Source organism: Amphiura filiformis, chromosome 6 (genome assembly GCF_039555335.1).
Source record: "Amphiura filiformis chromosome 6, Afil_fr2py, whole genome shotgun sequence".
NCBI classification, from domain to species: domain Eukaryota; kingdom Metazoa; phylum Echinodermata; class Ophiuroidea; order Amphilepidida; family Amphiuridae; genus Amphiura; species Amphiura filiformis.
Window position 1 is genome coordinate 6,301,166 of NC_092633.1, and position 15,631 is coordinate 6,316,796.

The 15,631-nt window shown below is 36.4% G+C and overlaps 1 protein-coding gene across 1 annotated transcript in view; it reads left to right on the forward strand.

Annotated features, from left to right (window-relative positions):
• The first annotated feature begins 70 nt into the window (after positions 1–70).
• Positions 71–15,631, forward strand: part of LOC140154883 (neo-calmodulin-like) — a 34,439-nt gene continuing 18,878 nt past the window's right edge. The window contains exons 1-3 of the mRNA XM_072177533.1: positions 71–217; positions 3,063–3,117; positions 12,338–12,472. Of these exons, the coding sequence (XP_072033634.1) occupies positions 215–217; positions 3,063–3,117; positions 12,338–12,472 (193 nt within the window). The 5' untranslated portion in view covers positions 71–214. The remainder of the gene's footprint in view (positions 218–3,062; positions 3,118–12,337; positions 12,473–15,631) is intronic.

Here is a 15,631-nt window from a genome sequence, read left to right on the forward strand (position 1 = left end):
AATTTATTTTTGCCGTGCAAAGTTTACTAAAATACTGTACAAATAATATGCTTGAATAAACGCAACTATCCACACACGATTATACACGTAGTGTACTAACAATATTCTAACAGGCGACAAGAAATTGACTCTCACTTTAAGCTACTTTATACAGACAAGAACAGGTTTTGAGAGAAATTGCATTTTAATTATTAACATCTTCTAACATACCAAAATGGTAAGTCATGTGATAAGTTACAATAAATTATTATTTGCAACTCATATGCCGAGAATTTATTTTTATAACGTCGAACATGCAGAACAGGTCAAGTGCATGGGTTTGTTTAAAGTAAGGCCTATACCAGTAGCCACATTATGGGTACATAGACTGACTCTAATTTTAACAATCGATGCAAATGGGCTAATGATTTATTTCAAAGTAGAGTATTCAAAGGTTTTAACTTTGAAGAATATATAAATTGACTTCATATGATTCAAATCATAATTCATTTGACTAATAAGCGTTTTCGGATAGCGACGTTTTCACTCACTGGGACTTGAGAGCATTATCAGACATATCGAATTGCATTTTGAATACGAGGAATGTTCTTCTGATATGAAATAATTTTGAATTATTTTTGAAACTCGCGATAAATACATAAATGGCAAATGATTAAAAATTTATATTTTTTAAATTTAACAGTTCTTGAAGTAAATTGTATAAATCTAATGATATGTATTTAAAGTGTATGGCTGATTTGAAAAGCCTTCCATCATATGGAAATTTGACCATCGTATTGAAGATACAGTGTGTCCCAGAATGATCTATACCGTGTTTGAAACAAAAATATTAAAAACGTGTAGTCAACAGCGTATCTTATTTTGATAAGTGGAAATTATACAATACTTATTTTGTGACTTTCATGGAAATAGCGTGATTCGTTTTGGCGTGACATTGATATTACTGAAAATGGACGAAACATTGAATTGTGTAATTATGCACCATAAACACATGATGCTTTTTAATATCACTATAACATTTTAATAATTTGCCATAAAATTGTATTAGGCCTATATCGCGAATTAAAAAAAGTGGTTATTTGAAATCAGGAGTACACTCTTCGTATTCAGAATGCAATTCGATGTGTCTGATGTGCTCTCTCAAAATATACTGTGCAAACGTTGTTATATCCGATTCCTATCTTTCATCTGCATTGGGTTTGTAATGTTACGATTACCATAGTAGATCGTAGTAGTTAACAACTTTGGCCATTGATTTTAAAATGGGTACACCCTATATAGTTTAATTTGAAATCTAAATCTATTGGATTTGGATTTATAATACAATATAAGTATATTATCCAAGCCAAATTACAAATCTCCCACCACTAATTGCAACAGAATCCATTTCACATGCGTCCATCTCCCGGTCCATCTCCATGAAGCTCACACAAAAACATGTCAAAAGTACCGGAAAATTCAAGTATAGTGGAACAGTACCTAATTTGCATAAATCCAACGTGGCCGCTTGTACATGTACCATGTGAACGGGGATGAAATTTCTCCGATGTACATTTCTTTGAGTTATAGGGTAAAAGGTCAAATGTAAAATCTTAATTCCACAAAGGACAAAAATTGAAAAATTTTCTGATTTGATAACAAAAATGATCTCATATTGCTGCGTTTGCAAAAACATTTAAAAAAAGAATAGTCTCGGGCACAGGGTTTGTTACCTTGGTAACATGCCAAAGAAGATAAAATTCCGACCATTAAGCGCTGTTGACCTTGTGTCCTTGACCTATTTTGTGATGTTACCTATCATCCAGAACAATGCAACTTTTCTCATTTTTATTCATTTTGCCAAAGGAGCAATTTGAGATCAATTGGATTAAAATTGGAGCATATTTCAATTGTGAACCCCAAAATTTGACCTTTGACATTTTTTACTAAAACTCAAGAACTGTATATCGGAGACTGGTCAAACTATACTTTTTCTGAATCCTTATGATAAGAGCAATACATTGGTTCAAAGAAAAAAAAACATTTGTATGTTAACAAGATTTCAATAACTTTGAAATTTCTCCCCTGCATATTAAGCGGCCATTTTGGATTTATGCAAATTAGGCACTGTTCCACTTCGGGGATTTTCGTGGACTTTTGATGTGTTATTTAATATGCCTTTTTGCAATTAGCGGTGAGTTAACTCCTTATTTTTCTTAATTTGACTGGGCCAGGAATAAAGTGCAATATGCGGTCTACCAATCGTTCAGCTGGCCCGACATGGTTTTCCTATCAGTTCACCTGTTTAAGTTTACATCAGACTGAGATTCGTAAAATAATCCCATGGTCACAAGATGAAATAAGCCTCCCCCTAGACTCTAAAGTCTCAGAGTCTATGGTCCCCCACGACCTTATAGTTAAAATAGTAGGCTACTTGATCCCATTTTAAAATTCTGAACACAGAGGCCTATGCATTTATATGAATGACGAAGTGGATTTTTCACTGTTTTATGCCCCAAAACCACTTATATTTATATATAGAAAAACATTTAAAGCGATGCTCCTGATTTGAGTTTCACACATACAAAATACATGTTTATGGTTTGATGAGGAATATAGCCACTTCTTGAAGTTTCTTGCATAAACAATAGCTTAAATTGCACTTAGTAGGCGTTTTGTATGCATTAACATGCACGTGTTTGAGACGTTTTCATTCTTATTTAAAGGCACATTCAGTGATTCCAGCATAAAGTGTAACAAACTCAAAATTGCTTATTTACTGTCTAAAAGTGGAGGACAAGTCATTCAAATTGTCATTAGCCATTAAGCAAATTGGCTTTATTTCTGAGTATGTGGATATTTTTGAATGAGTGATCTATCAAAAAAATTGTTAGATCATCCCCGTCAACCCTTTTTAATGAGTGCCTACGCGGACCCAGTAGCCCGTCCTTTAACGGTAAAACGCATGATATTTCCATTCTTGTGCTCATTAACTATGGAGAAAAAAAAAAATTTAGCCCACACTAACACTTTACCATGACATTTGGTGTTATTGATGTTTCCTAATGATATCTGTATTTCAGTCTAAGAAGGCAAGAAAGTCAGGAGGAGGACAAATCTCAGAGGACCAAATGTCAGGTTTGTCTATTTAATCATTATGCATGTTGTATTCTAGAATAATAAACACAGCCAAATTAAAAAGTCTCCAGTAGTTCCGCCCCAATTTAATCAGAGTCTGATGAGTTTTTGTATAATAATTTTCTATACACTTTCCTTCGAAGGTTGATACCAAATTTGATATCAAAAGTTTATTCATTGTGAGCACAGGAGCCGTTGTTTGGAAATTCGTGCAATTTCAAAAATGACAAACTACGAATTGACCACGCAAAAGCCAATGCATTGTATCAGCTTATTATGTGGCCTGAAGCAACCCGTATATACAGGAATCATTCGCCACTTGCACGGTTCCGCCATTATGCACTATGTGCGGGGAGAGCCTCGAACTGGCAGCATACATGAATGGGAATTGAACCAGTCATATAACATTCTGTGTAAGGTTACGTAATTCTTCCTTTCATGTATGCTGCCAGTTCGAGGCTCTCCCGCATATAGTGCATAATGGCGGAACTGTGCAAGTGGCGAATTGTACACTTGCCTGCGCACAATTGAAAGAGCGGGGTATTTGATTTGTCTTTTGACATGCATGGGTAAACCTTTAACCTGCCGGCCTATTCAGGCGACGTAATTCTTGGCACTCACGCTAGTTTTTTAAATTGCACGAATTTCCAAACAAAGGTTCCTCTGCTCACGATGATTAAACTTTTGATATCAAATTTGGTATCAACCTTCGAAGGAAAGTGTATAGAAAATTGTTATAAAAATGATTTTGCCATAAAATCATCAGACTCTGAGTAAATGGGGATGGAGCTACTGGAGACTTTTTAATTTGGCTGTGTTTATATCCGCTTACAGTAAACACCACTTTATCGTTCTGATTTAATGCAGACTTTCCTGACGTTGGACTTCCGCGCATATATAATATCATACTGTTAGAACACGGGATACAATTTTTAACTAACACGGATTACCAGTTGGATTGTTTAAATTATAATCAACAAGTTTAAAATTGTTAACCCACGTTATCAGAAGATTAAACTGGTTGGTTATACACATTTAACCAACAATGATTGCGTGGTTTAACCTTGTAATCCGTGTTAGTTACAATTTTTGACATTGTGTTCTAACAGTGTAACCGGTTAAATGCCACCTGTATAATTATTTCAATTATTCAACATTTTGAATGTGTCAGGCAGGAAGTATTTATTTATTTAAATAAATTATTTTATTTGTACAACCATTGAGATGTGAGTGTTAACATTTTATAGTTTATAGTTGTAGTTGTAGTTTATAGTTGTAGTTATAGTTGTAGTTGTAGTTATAGTTGGAATTATAGTTGAGTTTATAGTTGTAGTTGGAATTATAGTTGAGTTTATAGTTGTAGTTGTAATTATAGTTGAGTTTATAGTTGTAGTTGGAATTATAGGTGAGTTTATAGTTGTAGTTGGAATTATAGTTGAGTTTTATAGTTGGCTAGATAACTAAAGACATTCTCTGTACCATTGTTAAAATTATGCCATAGCTTCCCATAATGCATTGTTGAAACTATATGCTATACCTATACTCTGTAGCGGAATGTCTTCCCATAATGCATTGCTGTAGATTGTATTGGAATGCTTTCCCATAATGCATTGTTGGAATTCTTGCCCATAATGCATTTTTAAAACCATGTTATTGTCATGTTAAATAGGCCTAGGCCTACATGCATCAACTGTACCTTATATTCCCATACAAAGTATTGATGAAATACCATAGCTTCCCATAATGCATTGTTAATACTATGCTATACCTGTAGTCAAATGCCTTCCGTAATGCATTCCATACCCTGTACTGGAATGTTTTCCCATAATGCATTGTTGAAACTATATGCTACATGTATACCTATACTCATAATGCATTGCTGTAGATTGTATTTGAATGCTTTCCCATAATGCATTGTTGGAACTCTTGCCCATAATGCATTGTTGGAACTCTTGCCCATAATGCATTTTTAAAACCATGTTATTGTCATGTTAAATACATGTACACTATGTATTCTTCCCAGAATGCATCAGCTGTACCTTATATTCCCATACAAAATATTGATGAAATTATGCCATAGCTTCCCATAATGCATTGTTGATACTATGCTATACCTGTAGTCAAATGCCATAGCTTCCCATAATGCCATAGCTTCCCATAAAATTATGAAATTATTTCATTCCCATGAAATTATGCCATAGCTTCCCATAATGCATTGTTGATACTATGCTATACCTGTAGTCAAATGCCTTCCATATTGCATTCCGTACCCTGTACTGGAATGCTTTCCCATAATGCATCGTTGAAACTATGATAGGCCTATAGTTTCCCAAAATGCATTGTTGAAACTATATGCTATACCCATACTCTGTAGCGGAATGTCTTCCCAATAAATGCATTGCTGTTGATTGTATTGGAATGCTTTCCCATAATGCATTGTTGGAACTCTTGCCCATAATGCATTTTTTAAACCATGTTATTGTCATGTTAAATAGGCCTACATGTACACTATGTATTCTTCCCAGAATGCATCACCTGTACCTTATATTCCCATACAAAGGATTGATGAAATTATGCCATAGCTTCCCATAATGCATTGTTGATACTATGCTATACCGGTAGTCAAATGCCTTCCATAAATGCATTCCGTACTCTGTACTGGAATGCCTTCCCATAATGCCTTTTTGTCAAGGTAAACAAAGATACTAAACTGGGGTCCTGGGAGTTCTTCATGCTTGGAGTTGAGACACACAGTGAGGGGTCAATGTGTTGATGGTTAAGCAGGAAATTAAAGCCTCTGGATGGTCAAATCATGGCCAAGCTCATATCACTTCATGACTTAATTAATTTTTATAGCATGATCCTTCATCAATTCAAAGACCCAGAAGAACAGAGGCATACCAGCATCAGCAGTAATGGGGAGTGGAGAGGCTGGTCCCGGGGGGCACTCAACACAAATGACCATACGGGTATGCTCCCCGGAGAGACCCCCCTTTTTGGATTTCGCAGCTCCGAAAGACCCCTATATTTGACCAAAATAGAACTCCGAAAGACCCTTGATTTTGATAATTTCAGCTCTGAAAGGTTTTTTTCTGGCGATTTTCAACCAGAAAGCCAAGGTAGACCCTTGATTTGGACTGTTCGCAGCTCCAAAGGTCCCTGTTTTACTTGTTCGCAGCTCCAAAAGACCCCCTTTTATCGGTACGAAGTCAGCTCCCAAAGACCCACCGCCTAAAAATTTCGGGGGAGCATACCCACCAAAATTTTTGATGCCCCCCGGGGCTGGTCGATATTACCTCGGCTCAAAATACTGGGACAAAATTGACCAAAAGTATTCTCAGTGAATATCAACAATATTTTAGTAGAGGGACAGCAGGAAAATTTGGAAATTTTTCACCTCTTGGCCCCTTCTTAATTCTCACACTCCTGTAGAAGAGTTTATACCCTGTCTTTTGAAGGTGGCTCAATCAGCCCTCATATACCCCTAATCATGAGCTGTAGGGATTTGGCACTTTAAAAGAGGGGGCAGTACAGAAATGTGTGCAAAATGTCATGCTTGCTATGCTCGCAAAACTATTTATGGACCGTTCACAAACACTTGTAATGGGGGGGCTGATGCAAAAAAAATGGGCACCATTATGTACATGTATCATTGGCCCCTGGGTTAACCCCTGAACTACACCACTGAACACTAATTAAACTAATAGAGTGCAATTTGCACTAATTATGCATGCGCGTATTTTGGGGGGGCTTTGGGGCGCCAGCCCCGGGGTCAAAGTAGGGGCGGCAAAAACGAAGGGGCGGCGGAAGAGGAAGCGGCCGCAAAAACGTAGGGGGCGGCAAAATGAATTAGCAAAGAAAAAAGGGCGCCAAAAATTAAAAATTGAAAAAGCAAAAAAAAATTTGAAAAAGGTCCCTTTTGGGACGCTAGCGCCTAAAATCGTTTTTTTTTTTTTTTTGCTCTTCACTTTTCAAACGACCGTGAAAAAATTGGGTCAACCTTTTCGGGCTGTTAAGGAAGGGGCGGCAAAATTGTTTCTTCTTCAGCCCCCCGGGGTTGGGGCGGCCAAGGTACGCCACTGTTATGTTATGCTAAATGATACTAAATGGTACAATTATTGTTTTTAAGTACCGCATTGTTACACCACCAATATCTGTGGTTACACCCACCCCACTATCATGACTATTTTTACAGTATAGGCATGGTAGGTGATCAGATCTATACCAAGTCACATCACAGATCCTGGAATTTATTTCCAGGGTCTGTTTTCACAACTACTAATCATGCGAATAGTCTCCCACAGTGAAAACATTTAATATATGGCCATAAGGGACGCACCATTTGATACTCAGGGGGGGGGTAGGAAGTTAGGGTCGGTGGAAGAAAAAAATTTTCGCCGCCGAAGGCGGCGCTGTTTGTTTTTTCGCCGCCAAAGGCGGCAAGTTTTTTTTTTTAATTTCATGCATTACTTTTTGTTTGGTGGGGGAAGGTTTTTTTGTTTTTTTTTAGTGTTGGTGGGGAAAGTTTTTTTTTTTTGCTCATGTAGTGGGTGAAGTTTTTTTTTTGAAAAACTTCCTACCCCCACCCTGAGAATCTAATGGTGCGTCCCTAAAACTAATTCCCCTTTGTTGTGCCCTCAAGTAATTTACCCAGGTCTTCCAGAAAAAAAAGAGTATCTGATGTTGGAGTATAGTCTAAGAAGATTTGAATCTATAGACCTATATTTTGAATTGGGTAGTTGTAAATTTAGTAACGTATCGAAACGTATGGAAATGGATGGAAAAGGATGGAAATGGATGGAAACGGATGAGAAAAGGATAGGAACGGATCGAAAAGGATGAAAATGGATCGTAATGAATCAAAATATGACTCGAACATCTCGAAATGAGTACAATAAGAGCTAAAATTCATGAAAATGTGATTTCTTATCCTGTGTCTTCATTTGTTTTCTTGTCTTTCCTATTTTTGCATTTCTTTCTTTCTTGCTTTTTCTTTTCATGCAAATAAAATTCAAATACTAGTAATGGAAGGAAGAAAGAACAATTAGGCCTCGATTTTCTTTTAATTAATTAATCAATTAACGCAAGAAGGAAATTAATTAATTAATCAAGAAGGAAATTAAATAATCAATTAACGCAAGAAGGAAAGAAAGAAAGTACAATTCTTCTTTAATTCTAAAATTTGATATCATATCTATATAGACCAATTTGGTGAATGAATTGTGGAAAAATACACAATTTTTATCAAGAAAATTTTCACCAAAATTTTTTTATGATGCAGTCCAGGATTGTTATTTTCTATAGTACCAGTAGTACTTAGCTGATGTACTACTTCAAAAAAGAATTTTAAAAGATTTATATTTAAATAAAGACAATAATTATCTTGAAAAGTTTGCAACTGGTGTATGCATGGACATTTATTTACACAAATTATGTTGAAAATTTGTTTTATGTAGTAATATTACATTATGGCCTTGACCTATTGAGATCTGCCAATGTTTCATCACAAATATCTGTGGTTTCATGCTGCTGTGGCGGCTTTGTATATTAAACTGGCCACATTGTCCTATGATTTGAGCATTTTGATCGACGGTGAAACCCATTTTGACGCTTTTAGCTCTTATTGTACTCCGGGGGGGGTCTTCGAAAAATTGTGTACGGGGTGTGCCACGCAGACTTTCGGATGCTGACTTTCTCTATAAACAGGGATTATTCTCGACATGGACTTTAAAAAATCCACTTTTTTTCTTAAATTAAAAAAAGGGGAGAAAATGGAGAAAAAAATACATCTGCAAATTGCAACAGATTTTGATGATTTGGCTACTATAGGTCTAGAGTTCTGGCTATAAGACATAAGGTTCGGGTTTGAAATTATGATTTAGGGTTAGGGTTTAGATTTAGGGTTATGTCATAGAGTTAGAGTGTAGGGTTATGATTTAGGTTAGGGTTTAGATTTAGGGCTCAATGCTCTAGAGTTAGGATTACACCCCCCCCCCTGTATAAAACATTGTTCCATGCATCTCACAGGTACATGTATGCATGCATGGCTGCATATTGCCTGGCTATTATAGGGCTATATAAACAATGACATGTATCTGTGTGTTGACACTGCACGAAAAGGTGTGAAGTGGCTAGAGTTCATGTTGGCTATTACATAACAAAGCTAATACTGATATAATGGGAAAGTCAATGACTTTGAAATTTTGTGGCAAATTTGCACTCATTTTTAAATAATTGTCACTCTGACTGTGTGTGGTTTTTGTGGTAAATCCACAGGCCTTTTGCCAATGACTGGTACGTCAATGTTTTCCGAGTCGTAACATTATGCGGCATGTTGAACCGTAAAATTGTGCGTATTTTCTACAGAATGACGAAGCACCTTTAAACGAGTCGTAACATTACGCGGCATGTTGAACCGTAAAATTGTTCATATTTTCTACAGAATGACGCAGCACCTTTAAACGAGTCGTAACATTACGCGGCGTGTTGGGCCGTAAAATTGCGCGTATTTTCTACAGAATGACGCAGCACCTTTAAAAGAGTCGTAACATTACGCGGCATGTTGAACCGTAAAATTGTGCGTATTTTCTACAGAATGACGCAGCACCTTTGAACGAGTCGCAACATTACGCGGCATGTTGAGCCGTAAAATTGTGCGTGTTTTCTACAGAATGACGCAGCACCTTTTTTGAGTCGCAAACATTACGCGCGGCATGGGTAAATTTAGGGGGGAACACGAAATTTTTTTGTGATCTTGATGGGGGAACCTGAAATTTTTAGTTGAACCAGGAGGAGGGATTGTTAAATTTTAAATGGAGAAAATTGGGAAAACAAGGGGGAACGCGAAAATTTTGAGCGGACGCGAGGGGGGAACGCGAAATTTTTTGTCGATATTTTTGCTGAAACACCCATTCCCCCCCCTGCCGTAAATAACGATCGGTCCCTAAATAGCATTTATAAGGGGGGGGGGGGTCAGAAACCTATAAGCTTACCAAATATTTGTGTTCAGCCCTGTCATACCCCTACACGATCCTAGTTTATAATACTCACATGCCTATAGCAGACTTCCAAATGTCCGTAAATCCATCATGAACATGGAATTTAACAGGCTTTTATAATGGTTATCCTATCTGATATCACGTCCATGTTCATACACTTTGTCATGGAGCTGAATTCGGCAGCCGCGACCTCCACAACCGTATCAAAATAAATTTTAATTTTCCAACTGAAAAATATTATGTCAGTCTGATTGCAAATAATTATAATCATGCATTATATTTGAAAGCAAAACAAAATCACCAAAATGCAGATTGTGCTTCAATTCAATGAGTTTAAATTCTGCACTATACGAGTTGCACAATTTTGCATTTCCGGTGTGGAAGCTTGCCCATTTCACCCCCCTTCACTTGCTTTTAATACGCTACGCACACCATTAAATTCTTTAGAGTACGGTAATTGCAAAGATTTGTGCCAAGTCTACATATTTTACAATAAGCAATGAACTTTTTAGACTGCGACAAGCCTGTTTTAGGCTGATTACATATCTGTCCTTTAAAAATATAAACTTTTTTTTCATTTTTATATGATCAAAATAAATTGCAATTTTTAGGTAATTTTTTTGTTTTGATTTCAAATCTGGACATTTTTGAGTCCGTGTTGAAAATAAATTCTGTTTATAGGCCTACCTACTTTTTGCTGTTTTTGCTACCCATCAGTATACCAATTTTCAAGAAAAAGCACCCAAAAAGCACCCAAATTTGCCATAATTGGGCGCTTTAATGGCATTTTGGGCGCATTGGTATCCACTGAAAACCCACCCATCGATATACCAAAATCGCTGAAAAGGTACCCCAAAACCGCACATCCCCGTATACCTTCAACCAGGAAGAACCCCCCGGGATTGTACTCATTTCGAGATGTTTGAGTCATATTCTGATTAATTACGACCCATTTTCATCCTTTTTCACCCGTTCATATCCTTTTCCCATCCATTTCCATCCATTTCCATCCATTTCCACCCTTTTCCATCCATTTCCATACGTTTCGATACGTTACTAAATTTACAACTACCCATTTTGAATTCAGGTTTAATACCTGATCATCATGAAAGATTTCTTACTTCTGTGATCTTATGTAGCATAAGTGAAATATTCAACCCTAACTCTAACCCTACAACTACTATAAAGTAACTATAAACTCAACTATAACTCTAGACTCAACTATAACTCTCTAATTATAACTCTCAATCCAGCTACAATTCTAACTACAACTATAAATGCAACTATAATCCAACTACAATTATAAATGATTATAAAAATGTGATTACAACTATAACTACAATGTCAATGATAAAAATACATTTACTCTTGAGATGTTTGATGAAATCTGAACTGGTTGGGATGAACTCAACCCAGACAAAAAACAAGGAAGCATTTTAATAATGTTTTTCTTTCAAAGCACTGCAGATAAATAATGCATTTTATTTCCACATTTATTTTGATCTCATGTTTTACTCATATCGAATGTAGTACCCCTGCTTGTAATTAATAGAAAGAGTACTCCCCATTCCAGAAAAATACAGCACTAATTTTTTGGGATTAAAAAATATTATCAAGTTCTGCCAAATGAAACATAACTCAATCCTAATCCTATAGTTAGTCCTAACTGGCAATAAAAGAAAAAAATCACTATTTTACTAACTTCTTGAAAAAAGAGACAAAAGCACGCATTTTCGGCATATTTTCTGACAATCGAGTCACTAAAATCAAAGACTTGGAACAAGTCTAAGCATTCAAAATCTTGAGTATATGCTGAAATTTTGCTATAATTTTCACTTTTTTGTGTTTCTTTAATTAAATTATCGGTTATCAGAATGAAACACATCTTTTCCAAAAATTAACTGCATAAACTGAAATTAGTCTTGGTACAAGTCCTTGGGCTTGATTGTCACAGCATACGGAAAACACCCTAAAAACGCATGTTTTTGGCCCTTATTTGACCAAATTTTAAAATTTGACTTTTCTTGCCAGTTAGGACTAACTAAAGGATTAGGAATTAGCTATGTTTCATTTGGCAAAACAGGATAATATTTTTTTAATCCAAAAAATTAGTGCTATATTTTTCTGGAATGGGGAGTAGATACTGCGTCTTTACTTGCATCATGAGCATGGGAGGACTTTACTTATTTATATTGTTTTCGGACACTTTCAATTAATCTTAGAATGTAAGGAAGCGTTTGCCCTTTATGACACTGATGGAGATGGTAACCTCATGGTTGATGAAGTTGGTGTGGTATTGAGATCACTGGGCAAAACACCCACAGAAGCTGAACTCAGAGATATGACGAGAGGAAGAGGTAATACATATTTTCATTTGATTTTCTTAAATTACAACCGTCCCGCACGCCATATGTACTAGTACGTACTGTGTTATGAACATCGTGCATACATTCGACTGATATTTCCATCGTAATGATTAAACGATGTTTCCTGCGCTTTATTCAAAATCTCGGATTTTGACAAAACTACAGTATGTTTACCTAAAATTATTGATATTGTGATGTGCCCTGAGTAATTTGATTTAATTTAATTATTTAACTTTGTTTACAAGCTGAAAGTATGTGATGAGATGGGAAAGCCCCTTGTACGTGCAAGATAATGGTGTGGAAAGTCATTTTTGGAATTCCCCCAAATTATTGTAAACAAAGTCAGAGCTATGTTTGGAACTTGGAAAGCCCCAGTTCATTATTGCACCATCAGGAAAACCCCCCAGGAAGTGATGTAATGTGAAAGGTGAATGTGTATAATTAATCTTGGGAAATCCCAAGATTGCAGCAATGTTGTGAAAATGTGATTGAAGTAATGGTTTTATTTATAGATGATGGGTTTTTTGCATGAGTACTGATATAAAAAGCTTGAGGCTTTTGTTAGGACAGAATATCGTGGGAGTTTGTAAACTCCACATGTGTGTGATGGTCTTCGTGCTTCAAAAAAGAAGTACATTTTAACCAGTTTATATAGCCAATAATTGAGCTAATTTTAATACAGCAACGAAGAAGACAGCGAGCACACAAAAGTGCTCTTCCTCATCAAAGGATTAAAAGTTCTTCTGTCAAATTGCTGGAGTTTGCTGGGTTTGTGAAGGCCACGCATCTGTCAAAAAACAGCGGAGCTGTGTTAAAGAAACCTGTTCCCTGGAAAAGAGTGGTTGGTGAAAGAAACACCATTTTTGGAGAAAGCAGCGCAAGGAGATATATTTGTGGAGATAGCAGCGCAAAGGAGATTGGAGGAAGCATCATCATTTTCGTATGAGGATTTTATGTGCAAGGATTTATAAATGCAAGTGTACGATGGAATTCGCTGATTTTCGCAGAACAAGTGAATAAGGATATATTACATCAGTCGTCCAGAACATTGCAAGAACTCTAGGATCACCAACAAGAAGACAGCTGGTTAAGTACTGATATAGTAAAACTGTCATTGTGTGATTTTATTGTATATGCGATATTGTTATTATATGTACCAATCATACTCTGTTTTCAATAAATTAAAGACTTAAGTTTTGTTAGCTTAAATAAACAGTGTATTTGTGTTGTGCATTCGTGTGAGTTCGGGTAAAAGGTGATTTTGGCCTTGAGTCAAGTGCGACTCGTAACAAAAATTGGGGGCTCGTCCGGGGAAATACACTGTAAAAAAAGTTAACATTAATTTACTGAGTCTTAAAAGTGAAAGTACAGTATGGCAGAGTTCAAAGCAGAAGAGTTTCTTGAAACTATAAATTGGGAGAAGTTTGATGAGTTGAAGAAGCCTGATTTATTAGCATTTGCTAAACATTATGACTTGAAAGTAAAGCAAGCTACAAGAAAGCAAATAATCAAAAATGCCTTGATTGATGTTTTGGTCGGGGAAGATATTTTTGATGAATCCTATTTGGAAGAGAAACGTGCAGTAGAAACTGAAATTGGAGGGGATTCGGCATTTAAATTGAAAGAGCTGGAAATTCAATTAGAAATGAAGAAAATGGAAATGGACCAAAAGAAAATAGAAATGGAAAAAAAGAAAAACTGGAAATGATCAAGTTAGAGAATGAAAATAAAGAAAAACAACAGAAACTAGAAATGGAAGAAAAAGCACGCCAAGAAAAGATGGCGCTTGAGCACCACAAATTAGAAACAGAAGAAAAGGAAAAAGTAGCAAAATTAGAACTTGAAAAACAAAAATTGGATATGGAAGAAAAGGAAAAACTAGCTAAGATTCAAATGGAAGCACATTTGAAAGAAAAAGAAATTGAGTTTGAACAAGAGAAGTTAGCAAAACTAGGTGACAAATACTCATCAAGTTTCTCCTCAAAGTCAAAGTCAGGGTTTGATGTTACAAAGTATGTAAAGCTTGTGCCTAAATTCAAAGAGAAAGAAGTTGACGAGTACTTTCAACATTTTGAAAAGGTAGCTACAAATTTGAAATGGCCTCCAGAGCATTGGACCCTACTGTTACAAAAGTAGTTTTGTGGGGAAGGCCAGGAAACTTACTCAGCTCTACCAATAGAGAAGTGTAATAATTATGAAGAAGTCAAACAGGCAGTTCTTAAGGCCTATGAGCTGGTGCCTGAAGCATACAGACAAAAGTTCAGAGATTCAAGAAAGCAAGCAGATCAAACCCATGTAGAATTTGCTAGAGTAAAAGAACAAATGTTTGACAGATGGCTTGGGTCAAAAGAAGTCAAAGATGATTTCGGCCAACTTAAGCAATTAGTTCTTATAGAAGAGTTCAAGAAATGTGTCCACGTTGACATAAAAACTCATTTGGATGAAAGCGCTAGCAAAATTAAGACGCTAAATGAAGCGGCGACAATGGCGGACGACTATGGCTTAACTCACAAATTGAATGGGAGTAAATTTAGTCATAACAGAAGTTATTCAAACAGGTTCAGCCATAACCAACCTAGAGCAAATCAGGGTGATACACAAGAAGGGAGACCTCAGTCTAATTCACAGCATAGTGCTGGTGGTAGAGGGACCCCAGGGAGTTCAGGTAACAGAGCAAAATTTGGGACTGAATTTAAAGCCAAAGTAACTTGTACTCATTGTAAGAGACCAGGGCATACAATGACCCAGTGTTATTTCTTAAAAGGCAGACAAGACGCACAAAAACAGCAGCAAACTGCTAGTAATTCTGTGGGATGTGCAGTGTCACTTGAGTCAAAGAAACAAGTCAGTCAAATCAAGAAACAAGAATGCCCACAAAAGGGAAGTGAGACAGACAAGGTGTGTGAAGAATTTGAACCATTTGTGTTAGAGGGAGTGGTATCACTTGGTGATAATGGTAGTCCAAAGCCCATTAAGATTGTGCGAGATACATGTTGTGCACGGTCTATGATTCTGGAAGGAACTTTGCCCTTTAATGAGGATAGTTCAGCTGGTAATGCTTTGATCCAGGGTATTGGGATGGAAATACTTAATGTACCTCTCCACAAAGTTAACTTGACATCTGACTTGGTTTCTGGTCCTGTAACCATA